Here is a 27040-nt window from a genome sequence, read left to right as displayed (position 1 = left end):
GGATTTAGGCCCTCTGCAAAGTTGGGGTGGCGGGAAGTTTGTATACCGTCTTGCAGGGAAGCAGGGAGGGAGGAAAGACGCAGGGTAAATAGGGGAAGTTTTGATTTGTTTGTTTGCATTGTTCTGTTTCAAGGCACACTGTATACTCAGGTCAGAGACTCCACTGGGGCTACACCATTACTTAGACCGTACAGCACACACCGCCACTACTCCACATGGCCACTGCTCCTGACGCAACCCAACAGAACCGAACGCGCATGCACACCCTACCCGTGATTTCCTGGAACGTCAGTGGTCTCAGAGATAGGTTGAAACGCGGGTTAGTCCTCCAATATTTAAAACGCAAGGCACCCGCAATAAAAATGCTACAAGAAACCCACCTGACGGGGACGACATGTAAAGCACTCGACAGATGGTGCTTTAAATTAGCAGTACACTCAGAATTCACGACTGGCTCCCGCGGGGGTGGGGATCCTTATTAAAAAACAATACCCAATAATAATAAAAAAGACATATAAAGATGACCAGGGCCGATTCGCGGCACTGACGTGTCAGTGGGAGGGCCGACTACTCAATATAGTCTCACTGTATCTGCCACCAGCGCTTCATTCAGCGGCATACCCAGCGCAAGGAGCGTTTCTGCCACAGCTCCCACAGGGCAACTTAATCATAGGCGGAGACCTAAACACCACACTAGACGATACCATGGACCGCACGCCCCCAAGACTCCAACACAGGACACACTTGGCCCTTACGGATTTCATAGAAACAATGGGTCTCGCAGATGTCTGGAGACACCGTTTCCCACAAACGCGACAATACACGTACCACTCAGGTGCCCACAACAGCTTCTCGCGCATAGACCACATATTAGCGCCAACGGGCGAAACAGATAATTTCCTGGAGATCTCTCATTTGCCAAGAGGTATCTCCGACCATTCCCCTCTCAGTACTCTATGCACATGGCAGGCCACAACCCGACATAGGACGTACCCAATATATCCAGGATACTTGACAAACCCAGAGATAGAGAAGGGATTATTAGATGCTACCACGTACTACTTTAACGAAACTGCAACTTCGGTACAAAACCGTGTTCCGTGGGCAAGCAATTTCACTAATAACAAAACATAAAAGAGACAAAATCCAGAGAGTGGAAACACTTGAGCGAGAAATAGACGATCTAGAAAAGAATCAAGGGCAGGACCCATCTGATGCTGCTACACATGGGCTGCTCCTCAAAAAACAAGAGTATAAAGACCACTTCTGGGAGGAAGCTAGGTCACGGCTCTCGACAACACAGCACACAATATACAAAATGGGAGACAAAGCAGGCAAACTGCTGGCCTGGCTTGACAAACACGAGAAAGAGGATAGATGGGTGGCAGAACTCCAATTACCTACGGGAGACACCATGCAGAACCCACAAGAAGTAGTAGTTCTCCTGGCACACCATTAGGAACAAGTCTATGCCTCAGCACATGCGCGAACGCAGGAGGAGTTGGAAGACTTCCTCCGTGACATCCGTCTCCCTAAACTTATGGAGGAGGAGTCCCAGCTTCTGGAAGCAAAGCTCTCTACGGACGAACTAGCCTTGGTAATTAATAAAATTCAATCTGGGAAGGCCCTCGGCCCCAATGGGATCCCCATAGAATGGTTTAAACGTAACGTTACGGTGCTAGCATCCTATCTTCTAACAATGTTTGAGGCCAGTTTAGAGGCGGGTGAATTACCGCAGGACCAGCGAATGGCGACCATAGTGGTCATCTGCAAACCCAGGAAACCGCATATGGACTTCACCTCTATAGGCTTATATCACTGATAAATGCGGAAGCTAAAATTTTGGCCAAAACTCTGGCCAACCAACTCACACCTTATCTAGCCAAGTTAATACACCCATACCAATCGGGCTTCATGCCGGGGAGAAATACGGCCCTAAACCTATACAGGAAGACTCCATTGTGCTCTCACTGGATGCAAGAATGCCCATCAATACGGTCGAATCGCCCTTCCTGTTTGCTGTCCTCAAAAAACTGGGCTTTGGACCAACATTCTGCTCCTGGATACAACTCCTCTACACTAATCCCCTGGCGCACGTAGTGGCGAATGGGCACATTTCCAGGGAATTCCCATTGCATCGAGGCACACGACATGGCTGCCTATTATCGCCACTGCTCTTCGCCCTAATATTGGAACTCCTGGCAGCATGGGTGCGACAAGATCCGCTCATTCGTGGGTTCCGCTGGATTGCCGACTACAAGGTTTTCACAACGCTGTAGTGTGATTAGCATGCACGGTAATATATATGTACCTACGACTGTGTTCCACTGACTGAATATAGACTTTTTTATCTGTGGATATACCAAACACATCAAATGTAATGAGGAGTACCTGACTGTGTATACTTTGTGCATGTGCAACTTTACTATGCAAAAAAAAAATAGTGATATTGCCTACGTTTTTATACTATTTTACAAATTTGCCGGTATACGTCCCAGCTAAAATGTTTCGCGAATTGGAACAAATGCTCAGAGACTATCTGGAACAAGGGGCGCCACAGAGTAGCTCGGTGGAAGATTATATGCACCAATGGAGAAGGGAGGACTGGCGGTCGCGAATATGGAACTATACTACTTAGCTGCACAATTACAATGAGTGACAAAATGGCTGGCGGGACTGCATTTGTCTAATGCGGCCACTTTACAACCACTATGGTCGCTGACCAGGATCAACCACCTATTTCACCCCATAGCCAAAGCCCCCAAACCACAACCAAATTTACTAGCCCTGGCTTACCGCTGCTACAGGCGTAGCCTGTACCTCACCTGAGGAGCGACCCCTCATGCACCCGCATTGCCTCTTCTTGGTACCCCGAGGCACGGGGCAGTCACTGCAGGAGGGGAGCTAGAACTCTGGCATGGTGCAGGGTTGCAAACGCTGGGTGACCTATATGAGGACGGAACCCTATTACCATTTGATGCAATAGCACAAGGCACACATTTTCCACCGGGACAATTTCTAGTATACAACTCGATAGTATGTGAGCTGACAAGGACATGGGAGGATCTGAACACCGGACCCCAACCCCACTTAGTAATACAATACCTACATGTTATGGGAACAGGCAGTCTTATTATACTTTGGCTAACAGAGGCACTATTGACACACATTGAGGCCACTAGAGGCATTGCGTAGCAATTGGGAAGCAGACAGAGGTAGGCCAAGGGAAGAGAAGGAATGGGAAATGATCCTGGCAAGCGCCGTGCAAATTCTGTGGAATTAATGCAAAATACCGTATAATACAGTTCTACTTCATTCATAGAGCCTATTTTTCTCCAGACAAAATAAATAGATACTTTCAACTAACAACTGCAGCATGCCCCCGCTGTGATCAGATTGGAGCTGATCTACTTCACTTGTTATGGTTCTGTCCTCGTTTGCACAGGTATTGGAGGGAGGTTGGGGCATTTTTGTCGGAGTGCACCGACCGCCCATGGATTCAAACATAGGAGGAGTGCATACTAAGTGTGTTCTCCAGACCTAAAAAACAGTCGCATCCAGATTTATAGACCTAGGACTTATAACAGCTAAAAGACTGGTCACTTGTAGATGGAAGGATAAAAACTCTCCTTCACTAGAGTCCTGGAGGAGGTCGCTCCTGGTGTGGGCCCAGGCTGAAAGCGTAGTGTTACAGAGAGAAAATATAGCTGAGCTACGAAAATATCCCATTGCGCAACACTGGGACACTATACTGGTGTCGTTGCAACACACTGTCCTAGCAGAAGATGGGGCACAGTCATTGGATGGAGACTGAGGTGGGGATACAGCATGGGTACTCACAAACTTTCTCTCGGGGGGCAAATTTACAGTGTGGTTTGTGGCCGACGGCCGCATCAGTGGGGGCGGGGTCAGAGGGGGAGGGGCGGGGCTAAAGCAAAAAAAAATTGTGACCATGAGGTTGAACACAGGTCCCTGCAGCAGACGCCTTCCGCCACTGAGCCACCAGACCCGGCATACACACATCTCTTTCTCTCTCCCTCCCCCTCCCCCTCCCCCTCCCCCTCCCCCTCCCCCTCCCCCTCCCTCTCTCCCCCTCCCTCTCTCCCCCTCCCTCTCTCCCCCTCCCTCTCTCCCCCTCCCTCGCTCCCCCTCCCTCGCTCCCCCTCCCTCGCTCCCCCTCCCTCGCTCCCCCTCCCTCGCTCCCCCTCCCTCACCCTCCGTGTCTCTCTCTCCGTGTCTCTCTCTCCCGGTCTCTCTCCCTGTCTCTCTCTCCCTGTCTCTCTCCCCCTCCCTCTGTCTCCCTCCCTCTGTCTCCCTCCCTCTCCCTCCCTCCCTCTCCCTCCCTCCCTCTCCCTCCCTCCCTCTGTCTCCCTCCCTCTGTCTCCCTCCCTCTGTCTCCCTCCCTCTGTCTCCCTCCCTCTGTCTCCCTCCCTCTGTCTCCCTCCCTCTGTCTCCCTCCCTCTGTCTCCCTCCCTCTGTCTCCCTCCCTCTGTCTCCCTCCCTCTGTCTCCCTCCCTCTGTCTCCCTCCCCCTGTCTCCCTCCCCCTGTCTCCCTCCCCCTGTCTCCCTCCCCCTGTCTCCCTCCCCCTGTCTCCCTCCCCCTGTCTCCCTCCCCCCCTCTGTCTCCCTCCCCCCCTCTGTCTCCCTCCCCCCCTCTGTCTCCCTCCCCCCCTCTGTCTCCCTCCCCCCCTCTGTCTCCCTCCCCCCCTCTGTCTCCCTCCCCCCCTCTGTCTCCCTCCCCCCCTCTGTCTCCCTCCCCCCCTCTGTCTCCCTCCCCCCCTCTGTCTCCCTCCCCCCCTCTGTCTCCCTCCCCCCCCTCTGTCTCCCTCCCGCCCTCTGTCTCCCTCCCGCCCTCTGTCTCCCTCCCGCCCTCTGTCTCCCTCCCGCCCTCTGTCTCCCTCCCGCCCTCTGTCTCCCTCCCGCCCTCTGTCTCCCTCCCGCCCTCTGTCTCCCTCCCGCCCTCTGTCTCCCTCCCGCCCTCTGTCTCCCTCCCGCCCTCTGTCTCCCTCCCGCCCTCTGTCTCCCTCCCGCCCTCTGTCTCCCTCCCGCCCTCTGTCTCCCTCCCGCCCTCTGTCTCCCTCCCGCCCTCTGTCTCCCTCCCGCCCTCTGTCTCCCTCCCGCCCTCTGTCTCCCTCCCGCCCTCTGTCTCCCTCCCGCCCTCTGTCTCCCTCCCGCCCTCTGTCTCCCTCTGTCTCCCGCCCTCTGTCTGTCTCCCGCCCTCCCTCCCTCCCGCCCTCCCTCCCTCTGTCTCCCGCCCTCCCTCCCTCTGTCTCCCGCCCTCCCTCCCTCTGTCTCCCGCCCTCCCTCCCTCTGTCTCCCGCCCTCCCTCCCTCTGTCTCCCGCCCTCCCTCCCTCTGTCTCCCGCCCTCCCTCCCTCTGTCTCCCGCCCTCCCTCCCTCTGTCTCCCGCCCTCCCTCCCTCTGTCTCCCGCCCTCCCTCCCTCTGTCTCCCGCCCTCCCTCTAGCTCTCCCTGTCTCTCTCACCCTCTCTGCCTCCCTCTCTGCCTCCCTCTCTGTCTCCCTCTCTGCCTCCCTCTCTGTCTCCCTCTCTGTCTCCCTCTCGGTCACCCTCTCGGTCACCCTCTCGGTCACCCTCTCGGTCACCCTCTCGGTCACCCTCTCGGTCACCCTCTCGGTCACCCTCTCGGTCACCCTCTCTGCCTCCCTCTCGGTCACCCTCTCTGCCTCCCTCTCGGTCACCCTCTCTGCCTCCCTCTCGGTCACCCTCTCTGCCTCCCTCTCGGTCACCCTCTCTGCCTCCCTCTCGGTCACCCTCTCTGCCTCCCTCTCGGTCACCCTCTCTGCCTCCCTCTCGGTCACCCTCTCTGCCTCCCTCTCGGTCACCCTCTCTGCCTCCCTCTCGGTCACCCTCTCTGCCTCCCTCTCGGTCACCCTCTCTGCCTCCCTCTCGGTCACCCTCTCTGCCTCCCTCTCGGTCACCCTCTCTGCCTCCCTCTCGGTCACCCTCTCTGCCTCCCTCTCGGTCACCCTCTCTGCCTCCCTCTCGGTCACCCTCTCTGCCTCCCTCTCGGTCACCCTCTCTGCCTCCCTCTCGGTCACCCTCTCTGCCTCCCTCTCGGTCACCCTCTCTGCCTCCCTCTCGGTCACCCTCTCTGCCTCCCTCTCGGTCACCCTCTCTGCCTCCCTCTCGGTCACCCTCTCTGCCTCCCTCTCGGTCACCCTCTCTGCCTCCCTCAGTGTCTCTCTGTCTTCCTACTCCTGTCACCCTCTCTGCCTCCCTCTGTGTCTCTCTGTCTCCCCCAGACTGCGCCTCTCTGTCTCCCCCAGACTGCGCCTCTCTGTCTCCCCCAGACTGCGCCTCTCTGTCTTCCTCTCTTTGTCACCCTCCCTCCCTCTGTCTCCCTCTGCCTTCCTCTGTCACCCTCTGTCATCTCACCCCTTGTGTGTGTCAGCACTCAGCCCGGGCTGAGACAGCTTCCCAGCGCGCGCACACAGCCACACTGAGACTGCTTCCCAGCGCGCACACACACAGCTGCACCCGAGTACTTCACAGGTCTTTAAAAGACCATTTACATGTTAATAAAGCTTTGTTGTATTTCACCTCTTCGGCCCCTGCATCTCCACTTTGACAATCACTGGAATCCCCTGGCCCCCACAGAGCAGAGTCTCAGGGTCCGGGCTGCTGCACCCGGCAGTGTTTGCTAACACTATTTAAAAACCCAGGTAGGATGTCTGCACGGACCGCGGGCCGCCAAGGAAGGCTTGCCGGGCCGCTGGCGGCCCGCGGGCCGTACTATGAGTAACCACAGGGTAGTTGCTCCCAAGCTATGTCAAAGTAAGAATGAAGTCGGAGGCCGATACGAACTTACCATGTGAATAAATGGGAAACAGGCAGCAGTAAAAGTAAACACAGCCTGTTAACTTAGCGGTATTGGGGCAGATGCTAAACCATGTCTGGAGAAGGGTAAATGTTGTGGGAGAAGTGTGCAATGGCAATAAAGTTGTATAATTGTTTTTTTTATTTGAATAAGTAATCTAAGCATTGCATTGAAATAATCTAAGCAAAGTAAACACATGGATACATAAGGTATACGTATGGAACAGTTGCAGGCCAACCTGTATTGATAGACCCCAGATAAATGTAACATGTTACCCTCCTGTTTTTCTAAACCACAAAGTAATATGTAAGAACTGTGCATAGCAAAGTAATGTGTACAAGAATTGCCAAATGTTGGAACTGACAAATACGAATGCATCCTTTGTATACTGTACTTTGTAAGAAAATTATGAAATGCGAATAAAGAGATTTAAAAAAAAAAAAAAAGACTTGTGTAGCCTGATGGTGTCGAAGAAAACAGGCAATGATAGGTGTGGATCCATTAGCTCTCTTGCATCACGTTTTTAGCACTCTTAGAGAAGCATTTGCCATCCCCTTTCCTAGCAGTAGGGCCATATATGATGCTTCTAGGGATTCACTAGTGACGCCCTATGTGACTGCCTAATGTAGTATCAACGATGCTGCCCTGCACCACATAAAACTAGAAAGCTGGTAATATGATAATTATTAATGCTTAGTAATAGTGTCTAACATGTTTGGCTATAGGACATTCAAGTGAGTTTTTTTGCTCTGAGATCTGTAAGTTTTAAGACTGATTATAAGTGAATGAAAGTGATGTGTTGAAGTTCAGTGTTGGTGTTTTAGGAATCTTGAAAATGTGTACATCTTTATCCATAGACATTCTTGGTCTAAAGATCCCTGCTCCATGGGCGGCTGGAAAGACAGTGGAAACAGTACATCCTGTCCGCGACAATTATAAATTTAAAGAAACTGTACATATTCCAGGAGCCCGCTGTCTTTATCTCAGGTTTGACAACAGATGTTCTTCACAGTACGACTATGATAAGGTAAAAAAATCCTACATTGATGCATGTTTTGAATGTGCTACAATAAAGCGTTCTTATGTATTGCCTCCTTGCATCAACTAGAATGGTAACTAGAGTGTCTAATATGCCACTGTACATACAGAAGAGGCAGTTGCAAGAGGGTCGTCTTGTCAGACCCAACATATAACAAGTTTAAATGGAACATATATCATCGATCCTACATTTTTTTGGCTTACTTTACACGCTTTTTTAAAGCTCTGCCATTTTAACGATTATTTAAAAAATAAATCCTGGGTCCTGGAACTGGAGGTAGATGGAGGACAAACTGTGTCCAACCCACAGGCTATTGCCAATGAATTTGCCAACTACTTTGGCTCGGTTTATTGTTCTAATTCTACCTTCTCTGTGGAAGATTCTGCGGAGTTGCTCAAAGATATCCAGATGCCGACCCTGTCAGCTAAAGACCGGGACACACTGGAAGGCGCCCTCACAAATGACGAACTGGCACAGGTGATCAGAAACCTTCGATCCGGCAAGGCCACGGGCCCTAATGGTCTACCAATTGAGCTATACAAACTAAAACCCGACGCTATCGCCCCACACCAATGTGCAGTATTTGATGAAAGCTGGGAAAAGGGACTGCTGCTGCAAGACCAAAGAGTGGCCACACACTAGTAACAATTTACAAAGAGGGTAAACCCAAGGGTAAATGCTCCTCTTTAGCCCCATCTCTCTGCTCAATTCAGAGCCCAAAATCTTAGCCAAAGTACTAGCAAATCACCGCATCCAAGTAATCAGCAAATTAGTACACCCTGATCAATCCGGCTTCATGCCTCACCGAAATACGGCTTTAAATTTACGCCGCCTCCACGGGGTGCTGAGTAGACTAGACACAATTCAGGAGGCAGCTGTGGTGGTCTCACTAGATGCCACCATGGCATCTGACACGATAGAGTGGTCCTACCTATTCGCTGTACTAACCAAACTGGGGTTCGGGCCTGTCTTTATAGGATGGATCAAACTCCTATACACGGAGCCCTTGGCACAGGTCATGGTCAATAACAAGAAGTCTGGGGTCTTTGGGCTGGGGATCCAGACAGGGCTGTCCACTATCCCCCCTCCTTTTTGCCCTCTCCCTGGAGCCACTGGCTGCTTGGATCCGCTGGAGCCCCTCCATCAGGGGACTCAAGTGGGCGATGGGATGGGAGGACCGCATCTCCTTGTACACGGATGATATCCTTCTATATTTGGCCTCCCCAAAGCCCTCCATCCTCGAGGTCCTCAATATCTTTATAAACTTTGGAAAGTATTTCGGATATAGGATAAACTGGAGCAAGTCCTTGTTGTACGTACTAAGAGGAGATCCCCTGTCCCTGCCCCGAGACTGCCCGATACAGAAGGTGAAAGAAGGTTTTCGCTACCTAGGTATCTTTATAACGGCGGACCCCAAACTTAGATGCGAGCCACACCTGCTCCCCCCCCCCTATAGAGGCTCAAAAGAGATGTTGACACCTGGAAGACGCTCCCGCTCTCGCTAATAGGAAGGGCAGCATTGTTTAAAATAATGACATTGCCGGGTTTCCTCTATGCATTGCAAAACACCCCAGGTAAATGTAGTAGAGAGGGGGGTGCGAAAGGTGTTTGGTCTCCTGATAGAGCTCCCTTTTCCATGGAAAACTTTTCCGCAGCTTCCTCCAGCATGCACTCCATATGTGGTGGTTCTGAAGAACGTTCCTGCCCTCAGGCACTTAGTAAAAGAGAATCACTCAACACTGAAAAATAAAGGTTCGAGGCATATGAGCTGCAGATTATACACTGTGCATAGATCGCCATCTGGTGTTGGGCCCGGATGTTTGCAGTTTGTTTTTCCTCTTGGAAAGTCTTTGGGAGTCACGAAGTCGGAGACTCCTCCACTGGTTAGTATCGCGCATGGGCTTCGGCTCCATCCTCAGATTGTTTTTTTCCGCCATCGGGCTCGGATGTAATACTTCGCGCTCCGGTTCCGAACTTCCCAGTTCACCGATCGACGCACAAATCCTCGCTCATCGAGCTTCTTCAAAGATATAAATCATCTTACTCATCTTCTCTCGGCACTTATTCGAATCCGGTAGTCAACGGCGGCCTTCGGGCCTATTCCGGCTCCGGTCTCGGCTGATGGAAAGAACTCCCTTCAAGAAGTGCCCTCGATGTGGGTCCAAGTTTCCCCACACCGATCCTCATGAGGTGTGCAACCTCTGCCTCTCCCCAGAACACGAGGCCTGAGACTGTCCCGCCTGCAAGTCTTTTCGCTCAAAAAAGACCATTCGAGATCGACGGGCTAGACGCAACATGGCGCACTCCTCGACCTCCGCTACAGTCGACATCTTCGGGGACGACGTCGAAGCTCCGAGGCAGCAGGACATAGAACAGGAGGACGACGACCTCGTCAGCGCTTCCGAGGCCGACGACTCAGATGTGGAGGACATCACCCCGGCGCAGCGGGTTGTGAGTACAATTCCCCCTCCCACGCCGATACTGAAAAAGGCTTCGGTCACACCTTCGCCTCCGGGCCTAGGCAAGACCAAGGACATTGCTTCTCACACCCCACCTTCGGGCCCGGTAAAGAAGCCTATTAAGCCTTCCGGCAGCTCGGGCTCGAGCCAGCCGACCACCGGTGCCGAGAAACACCCTTCGTCACCGAAGAAAAAATCGTCCTCCACCTCCACACCGAACCCGGCACCGAAGTCTTCGATGTCGAAACCTGCTCCTCCGGCGCCGACCAAACATCACAAGACCCTCGGCACCGACACTCCCGTGCTGAGACCTTCTTCGGCAACGACCAAAAAAACTGAGGTCTCAAGGAAGCACGGCTTCGACAAACCTAAAAAGCCATCGACCCCGAAACCTTCGGCGCCGACCGAACAACCGGTGTCACAGGAGCTCTTCACACCGGATCCTTTGCAAAAAACCCTCACCAAGGATCCAAAGACCGGACACTTGACATTGTCTTCAAAAAAGAGACACTTGGACAAGCCAGCTCCACCTCCACCTCCAAAGAGAAAGGACATTGCTACCTCTCCTTTCAGGGTGCCTTCCCCACCTCCTCCACCCTCTCCACCTCATCGTTCCCCCACCTTGTCTCCTGTGCCAGACGATTTGGGGGACCCTTACTATGATCCAGCAGATGTGCCACAGGATCCCACCCCTACTGGCTCTCCAGACCCATGGGATGATTATAACAATCCGGACATCCCAGATGTCCCACAGGATGACCTTTATCCATCTAGGCCATCCCCTCCTGAAGATTCCCCTCCTGAAGATTCCCTGGGTTTTCACCATTTGTTACAACGGGCGGCACACTACCACGGGGTGGAGTTACATACCAACCCAGTGGAGGAGCATTTTCTCCTAGACACCTTTGACGATACACATCGGTCCACTGCCATTCTACCTATGTTAAAGGGCGTAATTAAACATGCCCCTGAGGTTTTTTAAAGACCCAGTTAGGGCCAGGGTCCTAAACCCTCGGATAGAGAAGAAATACAAAGCCGCCCCCACAGACTATTCTTACATTAAAGGCCCTGCACCATTAGATTCCCTAGTGGTATCTACAGCCAGGAAGCGCTCAAATTCTCAGGCGTCAGGCGAGGCGCCCCCACCGGCGTCAGGCGAGGCGCCCCCACCTGACAAAGAGTCCAAGCTCCTAGATGCGTCAGGGAAGCGCACTGCGTCACAAGCGGCCAATATGTGGCGTATTGCCAATACGCAAGCACTGTTGGCCCGATACGACAGGGCGCATTATGATGAGCTAGAGACCATCATGCACCATCTCCCTGAAAAGTACAAGGCTAGGGCTAATGAACTTATTCAAGAGGGAAAAACAATAACCAATACCTCGAAACGATGTGCCCTAGATGCAGCAGATACAGCCTCCAGGGCCATAAACACCAGTGTCCTTCTCCGTCGGCATGCCTGGCTCAGGGTTTCAGGGTTTAAACCAGAGGTTCAAGCCTCTATATTAAATCACCCATTTGACCAAGATCATCTATTTGGCCCTAAAGTAGACGAAGCCCTCGAAAAAATGAAAAAAGATACAGACACGGCGAAATCTATGGGAGCCCTGCAAACACAGACTCCCAGGCGCTCCTTTCGCCGTTCTTCCTTTCGGGGCACGGGCAGAGGCTACTCCTCGGACAGTGCATCCACGTCCTATAAATCCCCTCCTCAATCTACCTTCACGAAGGGTTATCAAAGAGGCGGATACAGAGGCAATAATAATAAGGGCAGAGGCAAAACAAATACCGCCTGCTCTGCGACACCTCCTGCCCAATGACTTTCCCCCGCTCCCTCCAGACCATTCCACTCCGGTCGGAGGCAGACTACAACATTTCCTTTACGTCTGGGAGACAATCACCTCAGACAGATGGGTGACACAAATTATTCAGTCAGGGTATTGCCTAGAATTAACATCTACACCCCCCAACATTCCAGCCATGCACCGCCCTATGTCGCAAGAACATACTGCGCTACTAACATAAGAGGTGATCTCCCTCCTGCAAAAAGGAGCAATAGAGCATGTCCCCATAAATCAACAAAATTTAGGGGTCTACTCCCTGTACTTTCTAATTCCAAAGACGGACGAGACCCTACGACCTATCTTAGATCTCAGACCTCTAAACACCTACATTCATTCAGACCATTTTCACATGGTAACCCTCCAACAGGTTCTTCCACTTTTCTCCCAGAACGATTTTCTCACCACTCTGGACTTGAAAGACGTGTACTTTCACATCCCAGTACACCAGTCTCACAGAAAGTACCTCAGGTTTGTGGTAGACGGACAACACTACCAGTTCAAGGTGCTCCCGTTCGGGGTAACAACAGCACCAAGGGTTTTCACCAAGTGCCAGGCAGTAGTGGCTGCACACCTCAGAAGACAGCACATTCACGTCTTCCCCTATCTGGACGATTGGCTGATAAAAGCCACATCCTACCAACAATGTGTGCAACATACAGCCGCTACGGTCCAACTACTTCACCAGCTAGGTTTCACGGTGAACCATCAAAAATCCCACCTGGCACCATCACACACAAAACAATATCTCGGAGCCACTATAGACACCTCGAAAGCCATAGCCTATCCCAACCCTGCCAGGATTGCAAAAATACAGGCGTTGCGTCAAAAATTCCTATGTCAACACTCTCTCCCAGCAAGAGTGTTTATGCAGCTCATGAGGATGATGGCCTCTTGCATCTTTATAGTGCCCAATGCAAGACTCCAAATGCGTCCACTCCAAGAGTGCTTGGCGCGCCAGTGGAACCAGGCCCAGGGGCAACTGACAGATCTGGTGTTGGTAGACGGTTGCACCCATCGCTCTCTGCAGTGGTGGAACACCACAAACCTTTCCAGAGGTCGACTGTTCCTGGACCCGGCCTCACAAATAATCCTAACGGCAGATGCATCGCTCTCCGGCTGGGGAGCTCATCTGTTGCATCTCACAGCACAGGGCACATGGACGCCGCAACAGAAGTTACTCCACATCAACCATCTGGAGTTACTGGCGATCTTCCTCGCCCTAAAATCCTTCCAGGCGCAGATTTCAGGCAAGGCAGTCCTCATTCGCACAGACAACATGACTGCCATGTACTACATTAAAAAACAGGGGGGCACACACTCTCCACAGCTCTAAGTTAGCACAGAGCATATGGAGATGGGCAAACCCACAAAAGATTTTTCTCCTAGCCCAACACATCCCAGGAGTACAAAATACCGTGGCAGATCTGCTAAGCAGACAGACACAGCAGATCCACGAGTGTGAACTTCATCCACAGGTTCTTCACCCGTTCTTTCAGAAGTGGGGGCATCCACACATAGACCTATTCGCCACCCACGAAAACAAAAAATGCCCAAGCTTCGCCGCCAGATATCCACACCCATTGTCCGAAGGCAATGCGATATGGATGAACTGGTCAAACAAATTTGCATACGCTTTTCCACCTCTCCCACTAATTCCATTAGTGGTGCGAAAGCTACAGCAGCATTCCCTAACTCTGATCCTAGTAGCTCCAACATGGGCCAGACAACCGTGGTACACCACACTGCTGGAACTCTCAGTAGTACCACACCAAAAGCTACGCCTCTCGCCATAGCTCCTAACCCAGAACCATGGAGAGATCAGGCACCCGGACCCAGCTCAACTCAACCTTGCGATCTGGCTCCTGAGGTCCTAGAATTTGGATACCATAACCTTCCCCCTGATTGCATGAACATTATCAGGGAAGCTAGACGCCCTACTACTAGGGCGTGCTATGCAGCAAAGTGGAAAAGATTTGTTGTTTATTGCCACAACAACGCAATCAATCCTTTAAATGTATCCATACAGCACATTATACGTTATTTACTCCATTTACAAACGTGTAACCTAGCATATACTTCCATTCGGTTACACCTCGCTGCAATTGCTGCCTATTTACAAAATAGGCAGCACCTCTCACTTTTCAAAGTGCCTGCCATCAAAGCCTTTATGGAAGGCCTCAAAAGAGTAATTCCACCCAGAGTGCCACCCTCACCTATTTGGAACTTGAATATAGTCCTCACACGGTTAATGGGACCCCCTTTCGAACCATTACATAAGTGCGAGCTGCAATTTCTCACATGGAAAACAGCTTTTCTAGTGGCCATCACTTCCCTCAGAAGAGTTAGTGAAATACAGGCACTCACTATACAGGAACCTTTTCTTCAGATGCACCACAACAAGGTTGTACTCCGCACCAATCCCAAATTTCTACCCAAAGTCATTTCTCCATTCCATCTAAACCAGTCGGTAGAATTACCAGTCTTTTTCTCGCAACCCCAAACAGTTGCGGAAAGAGCTTTACACACACTGGATGTTAAAAGGGCTTTACTTTACTACATCCAGAGAACACAACCTTTCAGAAAAACCAAACAGCTATTTGTTTCCTTCTCCCCACCACACAAAGGCAACCCTATTCCCAAATCAGGGATAGCTAGGTGGATTGTAAAATGCATACAGATTTGCTACCACAAAGCAAAACGAACGCTATCGGTTCCCCCTAAAGCCCACTCTACAAGGAAGATAAGGGCTTCTATGGCTTTCCTAGGGAACATACCACTAGATGACATCTGCAAAGCAGCGACATGGTCAACACCGCACACCTTCACAAAACATTACTGTGTAGATGTGCAAACCAAGCAACAAGCTAGTGTGGGCCAAGCTGTACTGAAAACAGTTTCAAACAACTGCAACGGATGCCGGTGGTCGCCGCTAGGGTTGGGTACTGCTATATATTCTATGCACTGTGTATAATCTGCAGCTCATATGCCTCGAACGGAATATGCTACTTACCAGTATGCATCTGTTCTTGGCATGTAGAGCTGCAGATCTATACACGCCCACCCGCCTCCCCGGCTACCTGTATCCGTTCCAGTCTTATCTTATTTAGATACAATACACATGGGTTTCTTTACTGTTACTAATACGCTCCATCTTTCCCTGCTGGCGAAAAACAATCTGAGGATGGAGCCGAAGCCCATGCGCAATACTAACCAGAGGGAGGAGTCACCGACCTCGTGACTCCCAAAGACTTTCCAAGAGGAAAAACAAACTGCAAACATCCGGGCCCAACACCAGACGGCGATCTATGCACAGTGTATAGATCTGCAGCTGTACATGCCAAGAACAGATGCATACTGGTAAGTAGCATATTCCTTACCCACTAGCTATGGAAAAGCACATGGGTGGTCATTAGATTTTGCAAATGAAATTCTCATGGTCTGAAGAACCACCCCGGCCCCTACCCCCCCGCCCCTGGTAAAAAGGAAGTGAGCATGGATTGCGTAATTGTTAATTTTAAATCTCCCAATATAGTCAACACCCTATTTTGGATTTTCTATATTCGACCTTGACACACTATTCATGTATTATCACTAGGTTATTTTTATAGGCCGCAGATGCTTTCTGTACGATCTGAAAATGGTTTTTGGTCCGACCATAGGTAGTGAACCCATTATACAATGTTGAGTTTAGAAACTCCTTTGATGCGCTTGCTTCACTAGAAGACTTGGATTGACTCTTTACTTACGGGAGCCAACCAGCATAGATCCCTGTTAGTTTGGCAGCAACGGGGCGGAGCCTTCAAAGGAGGGCTCCTTTACTACCTCCTCGGGTCCCGAGTCCTGATCATAGAGGGTTGAGACTCATGTCATGGAATATAGCTGGGGTTGACTCCAAACTTTCAAATCCAGATTGGCTCTCAGAAGTTAATAAAGCAGATATTGTATTTTTGATAAAGACCTGGGCTACTGAGAACTTCAGTGTTAATGGGTACCTTACTTTTTTGCAGCGCTGCGATTGCCTCTCGTGCAGGTAGAGCAAACGAAGGACTAGTTACCCTATGCTCAGTTAATGTAACCAGCCTATCCACCAAAGCACTTCCTTGTACTCCTAATTATCAGCTGTTATTACAGATCCCGTATAGTTTCTATGTGATCTTGGTTAATATGTATTGTTTTGATTCTCACCTGATCATCTTAATTGAACAGCTTGAGAGGGATGTAGCGAGCCTTCAAGACGGCTATAATAAGGAGACATTGTTAGTTTGGGCCGGGGGTTTCAACACAAGGTTGTATGGGAACAGGGATCCCTCTACCTGTGATATGGAAACCACTAATGGGTACGAGCTTGTAGACTTCCAGCACACCCCCTTTGGAGCGGTTCTGAGTAGATCGATGATTATCAGATCTTCTTTGTTTGCTAAAGACACTGGGATCTCTTTTACCACCAGTTAGAATGGTGCTTGCATGAGCAATAAGATTGTTTGTATTATGATTTCCTGTGATCTAGCAAATTTGGTATTCGACTGCAATGTGTTTGTCTCCTGTATTAGTGATCACAATCCCCTACCTATAGTACTGGACCTTCATGTGTTAGGGGCATTAAGGAAGCACAAGAGTTTTGACCCAAAAGGGGTGTGAGGATAAATTAGGAAAGTGTGGATAGGGAGGCTTTCTTGCAAAAGCTAGTGATGGAGAATAGGAAAGCTATATCGGTACTCTCCCTGGAGGGGAAGCCACCCAAGATTATCTCTAATGCTTTCAAGACCTTATGCATAACTAAAGATAAGGGGCTGAGGAAGTATAAAGTACTTAAACAGTCACCTTTTGGCTGGTTTAATCATGCCTGCATTTGGGCCCATAGGAGACTGAAACAGCCCTCTCCTCCAAACCACGCTCTAAAGGTGATGTGCTGAATGCTAGGAGAAGCTATAAATTACCCTGGAGGCTCGGAGGTCAGAGATTTGAGCAGAAGTGTGGGGGGACTTAGGAAGAGCCTCTAACACAAAGAATTCTGTACTATGATGGAAGGTCGTTAATAGGCCATCTTTCTAAGGGTATGAAAAGCCCTCAGTGGACACGGTTATTCCAGTTTAGGTTTGGGTGGACTTCTGTAACTGTACTTTTCATTACCACAACTCGAAGCCTACTTTAGAGCATGAAGCCTTTGGTAACCTGGTGGTGTTCTCTAATCTCAGTGATTCCATCATGGTAAAGAACGTAATAGTCACCTTCAATCAGATCCCCTCGGGGAAAGACCCAGGTCTAGATGGAATCTCTTTAGACTTTTTTTTTTTAAGATAATACTGCACTTTGGGCTCCAATTTTAGCCAATGATTTTAAAGTATTTATTAAAGGGTTCCCCATTTTGTCTTGGAAAGAAGCAGTGATTTTCCCAATTATCAAGAAAGGGGCCAGGCACCTTGTTGCTATCACCCAACTTCCCTCTTAGATAGTTCTCTCAGAATTTTGTGTGATATTATTGATATTATGCTTGAGGGTTGGCTGAAGGAAAATCAGGCTCTTTCTAAAGTACAGTTTGATTTTCGCCCCGGGATGGGCACAGTGGAACAATGCCTGAACCTTCAGCTGGTCATAAGCAAGTACGTCAAGGCAAGGAGATGTTCCATACAACTAGTGTTTATGGACCTCTCCTCTGCCTTTGACTTGGTCAGCAGGTCCAAGTTGTGGAGTTACGATGGGTATAGATCAGGCTATATATTGGCTTATTGCAGAGGATGCATTGGAACTGTCTGATTAGGGTGAGCTATGGCTCTGAGGGAGAACTTTTCCTTGCTATTAAATCCTCACTGGGGGTTAGGCAGGGATGTGTGATGGTCCCCTTATTATTTTCTACCTACTTTAATGATTTAGTGTTGCACCTGCGTAAAGCAGGGAAGGATATGCTTTTGGTGAAGTCTAGCGCCCTCCCTGTTTTACTGCACCCCGATAACGCAATCTTAATTTCCAGAACCGCTAACGGATTACAACGCCTCTTAGATGCTTTTTACGATTTTATGGGGGGGCTCGACATTAAAACCCATCAAAGAAAACTTTAGTGATGTAAATTGGCCAGAACAGTATACTAGGGAGAGTCTGAAATTTGTAAGGTGAATACTTTTAACTATATAGGTATCCCTATGGATCACAATTTGAGTTTGCATACTCTTTTTAACAGCAGGGCAATGCAATGCCAAAGAGTGGCCGAGTCGGTCTTTACCTTTGCCCGATGACTAGTGCACAAGCCGGTGCGTGAAATGATGAGCATATACAAAAGTAAGTGTTTCGCTGTAGCAACCTCCAGTGCTGGAGTTTGGGGGTACATGGGTGAGGAACCCTTGCAGAGGATCGAGAACACATTTCTACGTAGGCTCTTGGCAGTCCCTTAATCGGCTCCTTCATTTGTTTCATTATGAGGGTGGTTTGCCTCCAATATAGGACTGGATCCTCTTATACTCTGGATTAGAATTGCGGGTAAATTAGTACCTTCAGTTTTAAAAGCTATTTTGGAGGATTGTCTCTCCCAGGATTATGCCGAGGCAATCCCGCTGATCAATTATATTAAGGAAGGCTTTAGGGAACTAAGTTTCCCTGAGCTATTTTTCAATCTGTCAAACATTAACCGAGATGTAATGGGCCAGGTGAAAGTGCCATTTGAAGAAAGGCGGGCACCCTTCAGCAGCCAAATTTTGACAAACTGGGTAGTAGCACTGATTACAATCCGATTCAAACATTGTCGGGATATGAATTGTTAGTTCGAATTGTAAATTTTATATGACCAGGTTTCGTTTTTACACATTACATTGACAAGTGGCCTTCCCCAGGGCTGTTGAATGGAATAGTTTTATGGTAACTTACCCTTGGGATAATACCACTAAACAAAGTACCATGCTTTTTATTCTCTTCTGCCATTTATATTTCCTTCCTCAGAAGCATTTTCTGACCTCAATTCTGCACAGATCTATGATACGGTCTTACAAAGACGCATTTATGTTTTTTGCAAAAACGGTGTAATTTGGAACTCTGTGTTGCATTAGTAAATTTTGTTTGTTGCGCTCTGAACATAAGAAATAAATATGGATCTGTATAATGCACTTTGTTAATTGTATTTGGCTTCTTTTGATCGGGGTGTTTTTAACTCTAGTTTTCTAATTTGTATAAGTTATCGATTTTTTTTTCCGATGTAAAATGTCTTAACTTGTGCTTTTATGGCTTTTGTAAGCCGAATAAAGTTTATTTGACTGACTTCATTGCATAAAGCAAATTTTAAATACTGGTACATTTTCCCCAACAAAAACACATATTTCTCAAAACATTGAAAAACATATCTGCAGTCTCAGGCAAACCATAAATACTAAACGGATGGCATTAAAATTTCATATTTATCCAAAGAGTACTAAAACTAATTCATAAATCATGTACTATGCAAAATGCATAATGAGTAAGATGTGTAATATGAGCCTGTAGTCCCATCTCAGAGTTGAAGTGACAGTAATAAATCACTCAGCATTGGCCGACATCATTTATAAATGTCATCATAAACCCTCCGTGGCAATTTAGATCCACATTAGACGGTTACCAGTTAATGATTTTCTCTATCTAGAAATGTGTGTGTGTTTTTTTGAAGATTAAGTATATTTTTATGCACTTACCTGCAAAGTATTGAGTCCTGATATACATGTAGCTAAACCTTGATTTAATGACTCCTGGAGTACTTTCTGCGCCGACTCCTTTTATCATTGATATACAACAGAGTTCATCAAAGTCGGCCTTGGAGGGCCGGACCGATGCCGTATTTTTAGAATATCCCCATTTAGATAAATGCAGTTCTTTTAAAAATCTGGCATGGCTCTGTCACTCCAGGACTGACATTGGAGAACTCTGATCTACAACCTGGATCAGCACCTCGCTGACCTACATCAAAACCTCCATCACATCCCCCCACACTTTCCCGAATGAATGGAAACTTGCAAAGATCAACACCCTCCTACAGCCAACCCAAATCAACTGAGCCACTTCTGACCCATCTTACTGTTTCCCTATCCGGACAATGTGCGTGAGAATCCCATCAACAAGTAACTCACAACCCACCTTGAACTTCACCAGCTCCTAGACAACACCCAGTCAGGATTCAGAAAGAACCACAGCATCGATACAGCACTCATTGTGGCCTCCAATGACATCTGGACCATCCTGGACTGAGGAGAAACAGCAGCCCTCATCCTGCTCGGCCTCTCCGCGGCTTTCAACACTGTTTCCCACAACACCCTCATTAGAAGACGCCATGAGATTAGCATAAAAAGATCCGTACTCAAGTGGATCTGTCCATATCTCCCAGGAAGAACCCAAAGGATCAGGCTGCCACCGTTCACATCAAAGACTAATAACCTGATATGTGAAGTCCCAGAAGGATCGTCCCTCAGACCCACCCTTTTTAGCATATACATGACACCGCTCACGAAAATCATCCAGTCACAAGATATCACCGTCATCTCCTTGATGAAACCCAACTCATCCACTCGTTGATGGACGAGACCACCACCAGAACTAGCACCAAATGCATAACCATGGTAGCAGACTGAATATGAACGGACTGCCTGAAGCTCAACTCCAACAAGATAGAAGTATTGGCCTTCGGCAACAAGACCTCTCCATGGGACTATACTAGGTGTCTGTCAGAGCTAGGACCCACACTCACCAACCACGCAAGAAATTGATCATCTAAGACGACAAGCTCAACATGACCGCACAAGTCAAGGCAGTGAGCACCTCCTGCTTCCAAATCCTTTGCATGCTGTGAGAGATCTTTGAATAGCTGCCCCAGAACACCAGACGGATCGTCACACACGCACTGATTACCAGCAGTCTAGACTACGGCAACCCTCTCTGTGTTAGAATCTCTAAACAAATCTTTCACGGGCTCCAAACCATTGAGAACACTGCTGCAAGACTCATACTCTACCACCCACGCCGCAACCTCATCACACCATACCTCAAGAAACTTCACTGTCTCTCCATTCACGAGTGCGGCAAATTTAAACTTCTCACACACCAATAAAGAGCTCTACACAACACTGAACCAGCATTCATTGACAGCCGCATACACTTTTACCAGCCCACCAGACACCTACTCCCTGCCTCACTTTCGTTCACACCAACCCGCATCCGCAAAAGCAAAGCAGGAGGTCGCTCATTCTCCTGCATCACACCTAAAACAAGGAAGGACCTCCCTCAATATAGAGCCTATTCCTCACTTTTTGAGCTCAGCAAGAAGCTAAAGACCTGGCTCTTAGAATAACACTGTAAGGAGCACACACACCTGATCAAGCGCCTAGATACCATCATGGGTGATTAGTTCGCTATTCAAGTCTGCATAACAGAACATTGATAAATTCTGCAGTGACGCTCCATACCAACCCTGCCAGCAGCCAACAAGTTATTAGCTCCAGTGCTGGTAACTGCAATAAACAACCCAAGAGAATTGTGATGACGCCAAGAGGCTCAAGATAGAGAAGGTAACAGCAATGGCAAATAAGTGAAGGCATAAGTACTGCATGCAAAAGAAGTAAACCAAACATGTTGCCAAACAAGACATGGCATGGGTCACAAGCAGCGAAACATCCGCTCTTTTGTTTTTCCGGAAGAGAATGTCAATAACAATATATCACCTGCTTGTAAATGGTCCTTAAAGAGCATCACTCTGTTAAATATTCTAATGATCCCTTAGATGAGCTTACAAGCAGCAAGACCTTGGGGAGTATGATGGTCCAGTTTCGTACATGGCCCTTTTTGGTAGATGTACTCTAAATTTGTCCTAGACATGGAAGCACCTGCATATGTCCCTGTGATCCCTTTCACTAGGACAGCAAAGCTAAGGCTCCGGATTCCTCCTCCCATTTATCTAAGATCTACTCAGCAGTGGAAGCAGCCATTCTCAAATTGTCATTGAACCCACTGCTGTCTTCGTCATTTCCACTGGTGAATGAAAGCTGAAAGCACCATAGCATAGAAAGAAAAATATCTCCTACAATATCACTCCCCTTCTGGGCAAACACACCCTGTAGTTCTAACAAGCTGCAACAGGAAAACAGTGGTAGAAGATGGCCATACTAATCCCAATACTTCTCAGTGACTAATAGGATAAGGCAAGGGTGGATTTTGAATAAATCTCACCACCAACCAATCATGCCAGGAAGCGATCTCTCGATGTGACACATTTGGAAATCCGTCGCTTTTGCCATGGCCTAGTCTAGGCTAAAATGTACAGGATTCAGCTTGAAGTCCCAGCAAAAGTCATAAAGCTGCCGTTCAGCAAAGAAGAACTTTTCGGGGCTATGTGAATGAGGCACCCATTGCCGTTTTTTGGATCCCAGAAGAGCATTCATTCAAAGTTAGAGATTTGTGCTCGATCGTTTTGAGCAATAGCCTTTTCATCCTCCACTAAAAAGATAATACAGCCTTATGATGCTATTGTGCCACCTTCGATGCTCACACTGTAGGAAGCCAGTGTACAGCGGAGTCAAGTGGCTGGCCGGACGGAACCAGATGAGGGATCCCATGAAAGCAGCATTGGACTGTTCGAACTACTGTCCACATCTGATAATCCCATACCCCTTTGCCCTTCTGACTTCAGTGGTCAGGGAGCCTTTGCTGGAGGGCTCGGCTCGCTTCTGGGCATCTCAGCCTTTTATTGACCAGGGGTCTAAAGCTGGAGTACAAGTGGCTTCTCACAGTTCCCATGGCTCTCTAGCAGAGGGTCATCAAGTACACTCTGTAGGCTTTCCAGTCATATGGTGATGGTGGAACAACATAAATCTTCTGTCTCCTGAAGGATGGAAACCGCTCCTGCAACCTATCCAAAAAAGCACAGAAAATATGTATGTGGGCATCAAAACTGAAGATCGACATTACTTTGAAGTACCTTCTCAGGGGTCAATGATGAAAGTGGACAACCTAAGCCTCATAGGGTCTAGATTCATGTAAGTGAGAGGATTGATCTCTTTGTGAGAGAGAACATTTCAAATTATTTTTCCTCTCTTCCAGGTTTTAGGATACAGCTTCATTAGGGGCTACGTTCTCGGGGGTTGGGAAATGAGGAGAGAGTACCGTTTTATGTTTCTTCAATCTCTTTGTTGCACCGGCTGCTGCATTCTAGTGTAGCTGCTGCATCATCATAGTGGCACTGAACTGGGCGTAATAGACGTGACACTATGAACTGCTATGTATATCTGTATATCCTTTCTACCAACTCTCAACCAACTGGCTTCTGAGCAGGGTATTACAAATTGCTGTGTTTATCTGGGCATCATTACTGCCCTCTCTTATCCACCCAGCAGATGAGCAGGGGATGAGAACTGCTTCCACCAGAACCATCTGGTGTCCGTTGACAGCTGAGTGCTGTTCCTTTATTTCTAGAATTCAGATTCAGACGTTTACGCTGAACCCAGGAAAGCGTGGAAGGTTTGATCAGTCCCCGGGTAGCCTCCATAGTGCACAAATTGTAGGAAATTAAAGAGATTTTACATCTGGTTCTCACAAAAAACATACACCCAGCACTGAGTGAGCCACATGAACTGTTGCCCTATATATTAAATATAATCAAGTTAGGATGCACCCATTTTTGCACACTTGACAGCAATATTCTAGTGCGGAAAAAGACTAACTCTGGACACTCTGTTTACAATACCAGTTCTAAGGGACTTCGTTACTTCAAATGTTTCCTTCACTTAAGAAGCTGCACAGAAATGGGATCTCAGTATTGTGCTTGCTTCCATCATGGCCACCGTCTTTGGACCTTATTTCATTTTGGTGACCTTAGATTTCTTACAACGACTATGGTCATACTATCTTATTAGCAAGCATGATGAATGTGATTCAGGTGCTTTCAGCTGAGGAACCTTACATCACTTTCCATCCTAATAAATCACTTAACAGGACATTACCAGAATTCATACAAAAGTGTTATTGGAGTTTCACCTTAACCAGACAATATTGCTGCCAATGTTTTTCAAGACACCCAAGTTGAAGGCAGAGCAATTGCTGCATACAGTGGAGGTGAAATGGCACGCAGCTGCTGTACAGAAAGAACCAAACACATATAAACAGCACCACAATTGTCCCTGTTCTTCAGCCAGCCCTAGCTAGGGCAAACAATGGGCAAAACCAAAATTGCCAGGTGGAATACATGAAGTTCACTTACCTTAAGATAGCTTTCAGGTCCTGTGTTAGCCCACTCAACAAGAGAAAGGGCAGCAATGACAGCACTCATCTGCAAGGGGGTTGGTTATGCATTTATCATTCCATAGCTTATGTGACTCTTCCTGCCAGAATGCTGACATTTGGCCCGACTTTGCAGTGGGGGCAAACAGTGCTGAAGAACATATTTTGATCAGGAGTAACTCTTTACCCACCTCCCAAGTATTTACTGTTTGGTACTGTATTCAAATAGCACTTTAATCTATTCAAATACAATGCTGGAGAAAAACAAGTTACTTACTTGTGATGGTGGTTCCCCAATATTGCTGTCAAATAGATTCAAATGTGACCCTTCCGATCTCTCTAGTCATGTTTTCTCTCTAACAGTTGCATGCCTACTCATTTGTGCTACAGAAACTGAGGAAGGGAGGTGCCAGAGGGAGGTGCCCCTGCAGGGCAGGTAGATATAGGTAGGAATAGACTTAAATGGCGTCAACACTTCACTCTGTGCAGGGAGTCTATTTAAAGGTGTTATATTTTGCCTTTTACGTTTTTTCTGAAGGAATCTCAGCTTGACTTTTGGGAATATTCATATAGCATCTGAATCTAAATAAGATGCCAATCCTGTTGAATAACTGTTGCAGGTAAGGAACTAATTTTTTTACTTTTCTGTCCCCCCTCTGTGTTTCCCAGCCCTGTCAGAGGATGATTGAAGGCTGTCTTTTCAGTGGCTAAGCCTCATCTCTGTATGGCTTTAGGAATGTTAAATGTGCAGCATAGATGTACTCAGAAATGTTGATGGACTGGTTGCCTTATCCAAGCTTGGTAGTTTTCTGCCATTTTCAGTGAAACACATTTTGTACAAGACTGAAATGTCCACCACCTGTTGTGTCCTTGATGTGCTGGAACAAAACTCCATGCATGTCAGTGGCACTTGTAATGTTAATTTCCACCACCCTCGTGTTACAGCAATTCCATCATGCTGTCATGATATGGTGAAATTGCAGTCAGAGTTTGTAACCTGCAGCAGCGTCTACCAAAGCAGCCTCAAGGCATTTTAGGGGGAGGAGGGGTGCGGGGGATGGTCGGGATACACTTTCCACTGTGGCAGATGTGTTTAAATAACCTTTCTCTGCCATTATTAACATCTGCCAGTTTAAAAATCATTTGATCCACAGTGATTTAGTCAACAGTGCAGAGTGTTGGTTTTTACTATATTTTCTTTTAATAGTATGATTAAATATATAAAATAAAAAATTTAATAATATAAGCCAGGAGGCCATATGCAGTGGAAAAGAACATGGTTATCCAGACGTTTAGTATACAGTCCTCTGTGTTGGAAAAGATTGCAGAGTTCATTGTGTTTTCTGTAGGAAGGCTACTTAGATGACCAAAACTCTCTATTCAGTATTTGACTAAACCCTCCTTGTGGGTTTAAAAAGGCCAGAAACAGAAAGAGCAATGATTGGTGCAACCAGCTGCATGTGCATAGACTTAACGTTAAACCAGGTCTTCGTCAGTACATCGAGGATACACTTTTGAAAAAGTAACGTGAAATTCAGTTATTTAGGAAAAACCTACGACCTACAGCTTTTAGTTGCTTGCCTCTATTAAACCAAGACCATGAAGTCTTCTTTGCACACCAGTAAAATGGGGATTCTTCCTCTTAGCCTCTCTGGAACAGAACCTTCCAACCTTTACTTAATTTTGGGGATATTTCTAGACCTTAAAAATATACATTCTACTGCAGGATGCAGAGCCCACCACAGACCTGGTCTCTGCAAACAGCTGGTACAATTCCACTCAGTATTATAGTTTACCAGGAATCATGCAGTCAGTGGCCATGAGTTTGCTTTGGTTCCAGTAATTACTTTTTGCTCACAGCTTTTCCAGGCTTTAAAGTAGCAATGTTCTCCACAGCAAGCAAAACAGACTGTCCACAGTAAATGATGACTAAATGTGTTGGAATGACATGTGGCGGCTGACTGGATACAATCCTGCATTAAATCCTCTCCAGCAGGAGAACTGAAGTGGAAGATTGAACAACCTCCCAAGCATTCCTTCTTCTTTCTGTGCTTCTCCGCTTTAGGTCTTAAAGTACCAACAATGTTTTCAGCAAGAGTTCTTAAAGGAAAACTACTATTGATTGGGCTATGTCAACTTTTCCTGCAGTAGTTCTTCCGCTCCCCATGCCATGTTTAGCAGTAGTTTGATGTCTAGTGTGACTTACATAAGTCTCTCCGAGGGCTCCTGGAAAGCTAGGGATGATGAGGAGCACTTCATTAGAAGAGAGCTCTCTATACAGTCAGAACCTTCCTCTTCCTCCTCCTATAGAAACCAGACATGCCCTCCAATAGAACAAAGGCATTCCTCGTCTCCTACATTTAAGTGACTTTCTGAGTTGCCATACCATCCTCCAAAACAGTGATGAGATTCAGATTTTAATCCTCCTTCAAACCATTCTATGTCAGAAGGAGAAGTGCTGCTCAGAAAACAATTCAGTTTATCATGCCCAGAATAATTTTAGATATCGACCTCAACTTGACCGGGTACTTGCTCATTGTTTTCTGATTTTGTTCTCTACAGTGGAAAGGACATTGCATTTGTTGATTCCAAAGCATGTTAAGCTGTTATCCAAACAAAGCAAAATATTTTAGAGGCTCAGCTA

The 27040-nt window shown here is 47.8% G+C and overlaps 1 protein-coding gene across 2 annotated transcripts in view; it reads left to right on the top strand.

The window, feature by feature from the left end:
- Positions 1-27040, top strand: part of HECTD4 (HECT domain E3 ubiquitin protein ligase 4) — a 2430065-nt gene that overhangs the window by 398982 nt on the left and 2004043 nt on the right. For both annotated transcript variants that reach the window (XM_085634374.1, XM_085634373.1), the window contains exons 21-23: positions 3639-3651; positions 6626-6641; positions 7696-7865. In XM_085634374.1, coding sequence (XP_085490500.1) covers positions 3639-3651; positions 6626-6641; positions 7696-7865 — 199 coding nt within the window. The remainder of the gene's footprint in view (positions 1-3638; positions 3652-6625; positions 6642-7695; positions 7866-27040) is intronic.

This window comes from Triturus cristatus, chromosome 11 (assembly GCF_964204655.1).
Source record: "Triturus cristatus chromosome 11, aTriCri1.1, whole genome shotgun sequence".
NCBI lineage: Eukaryota > Metazoa > Chordata > Amphibia > Caudata > Salamandridae > Triturus > Triturus cristatus.
This window is presented reverse-complemented; position numbering and strand designations above follow the sequence as displayed.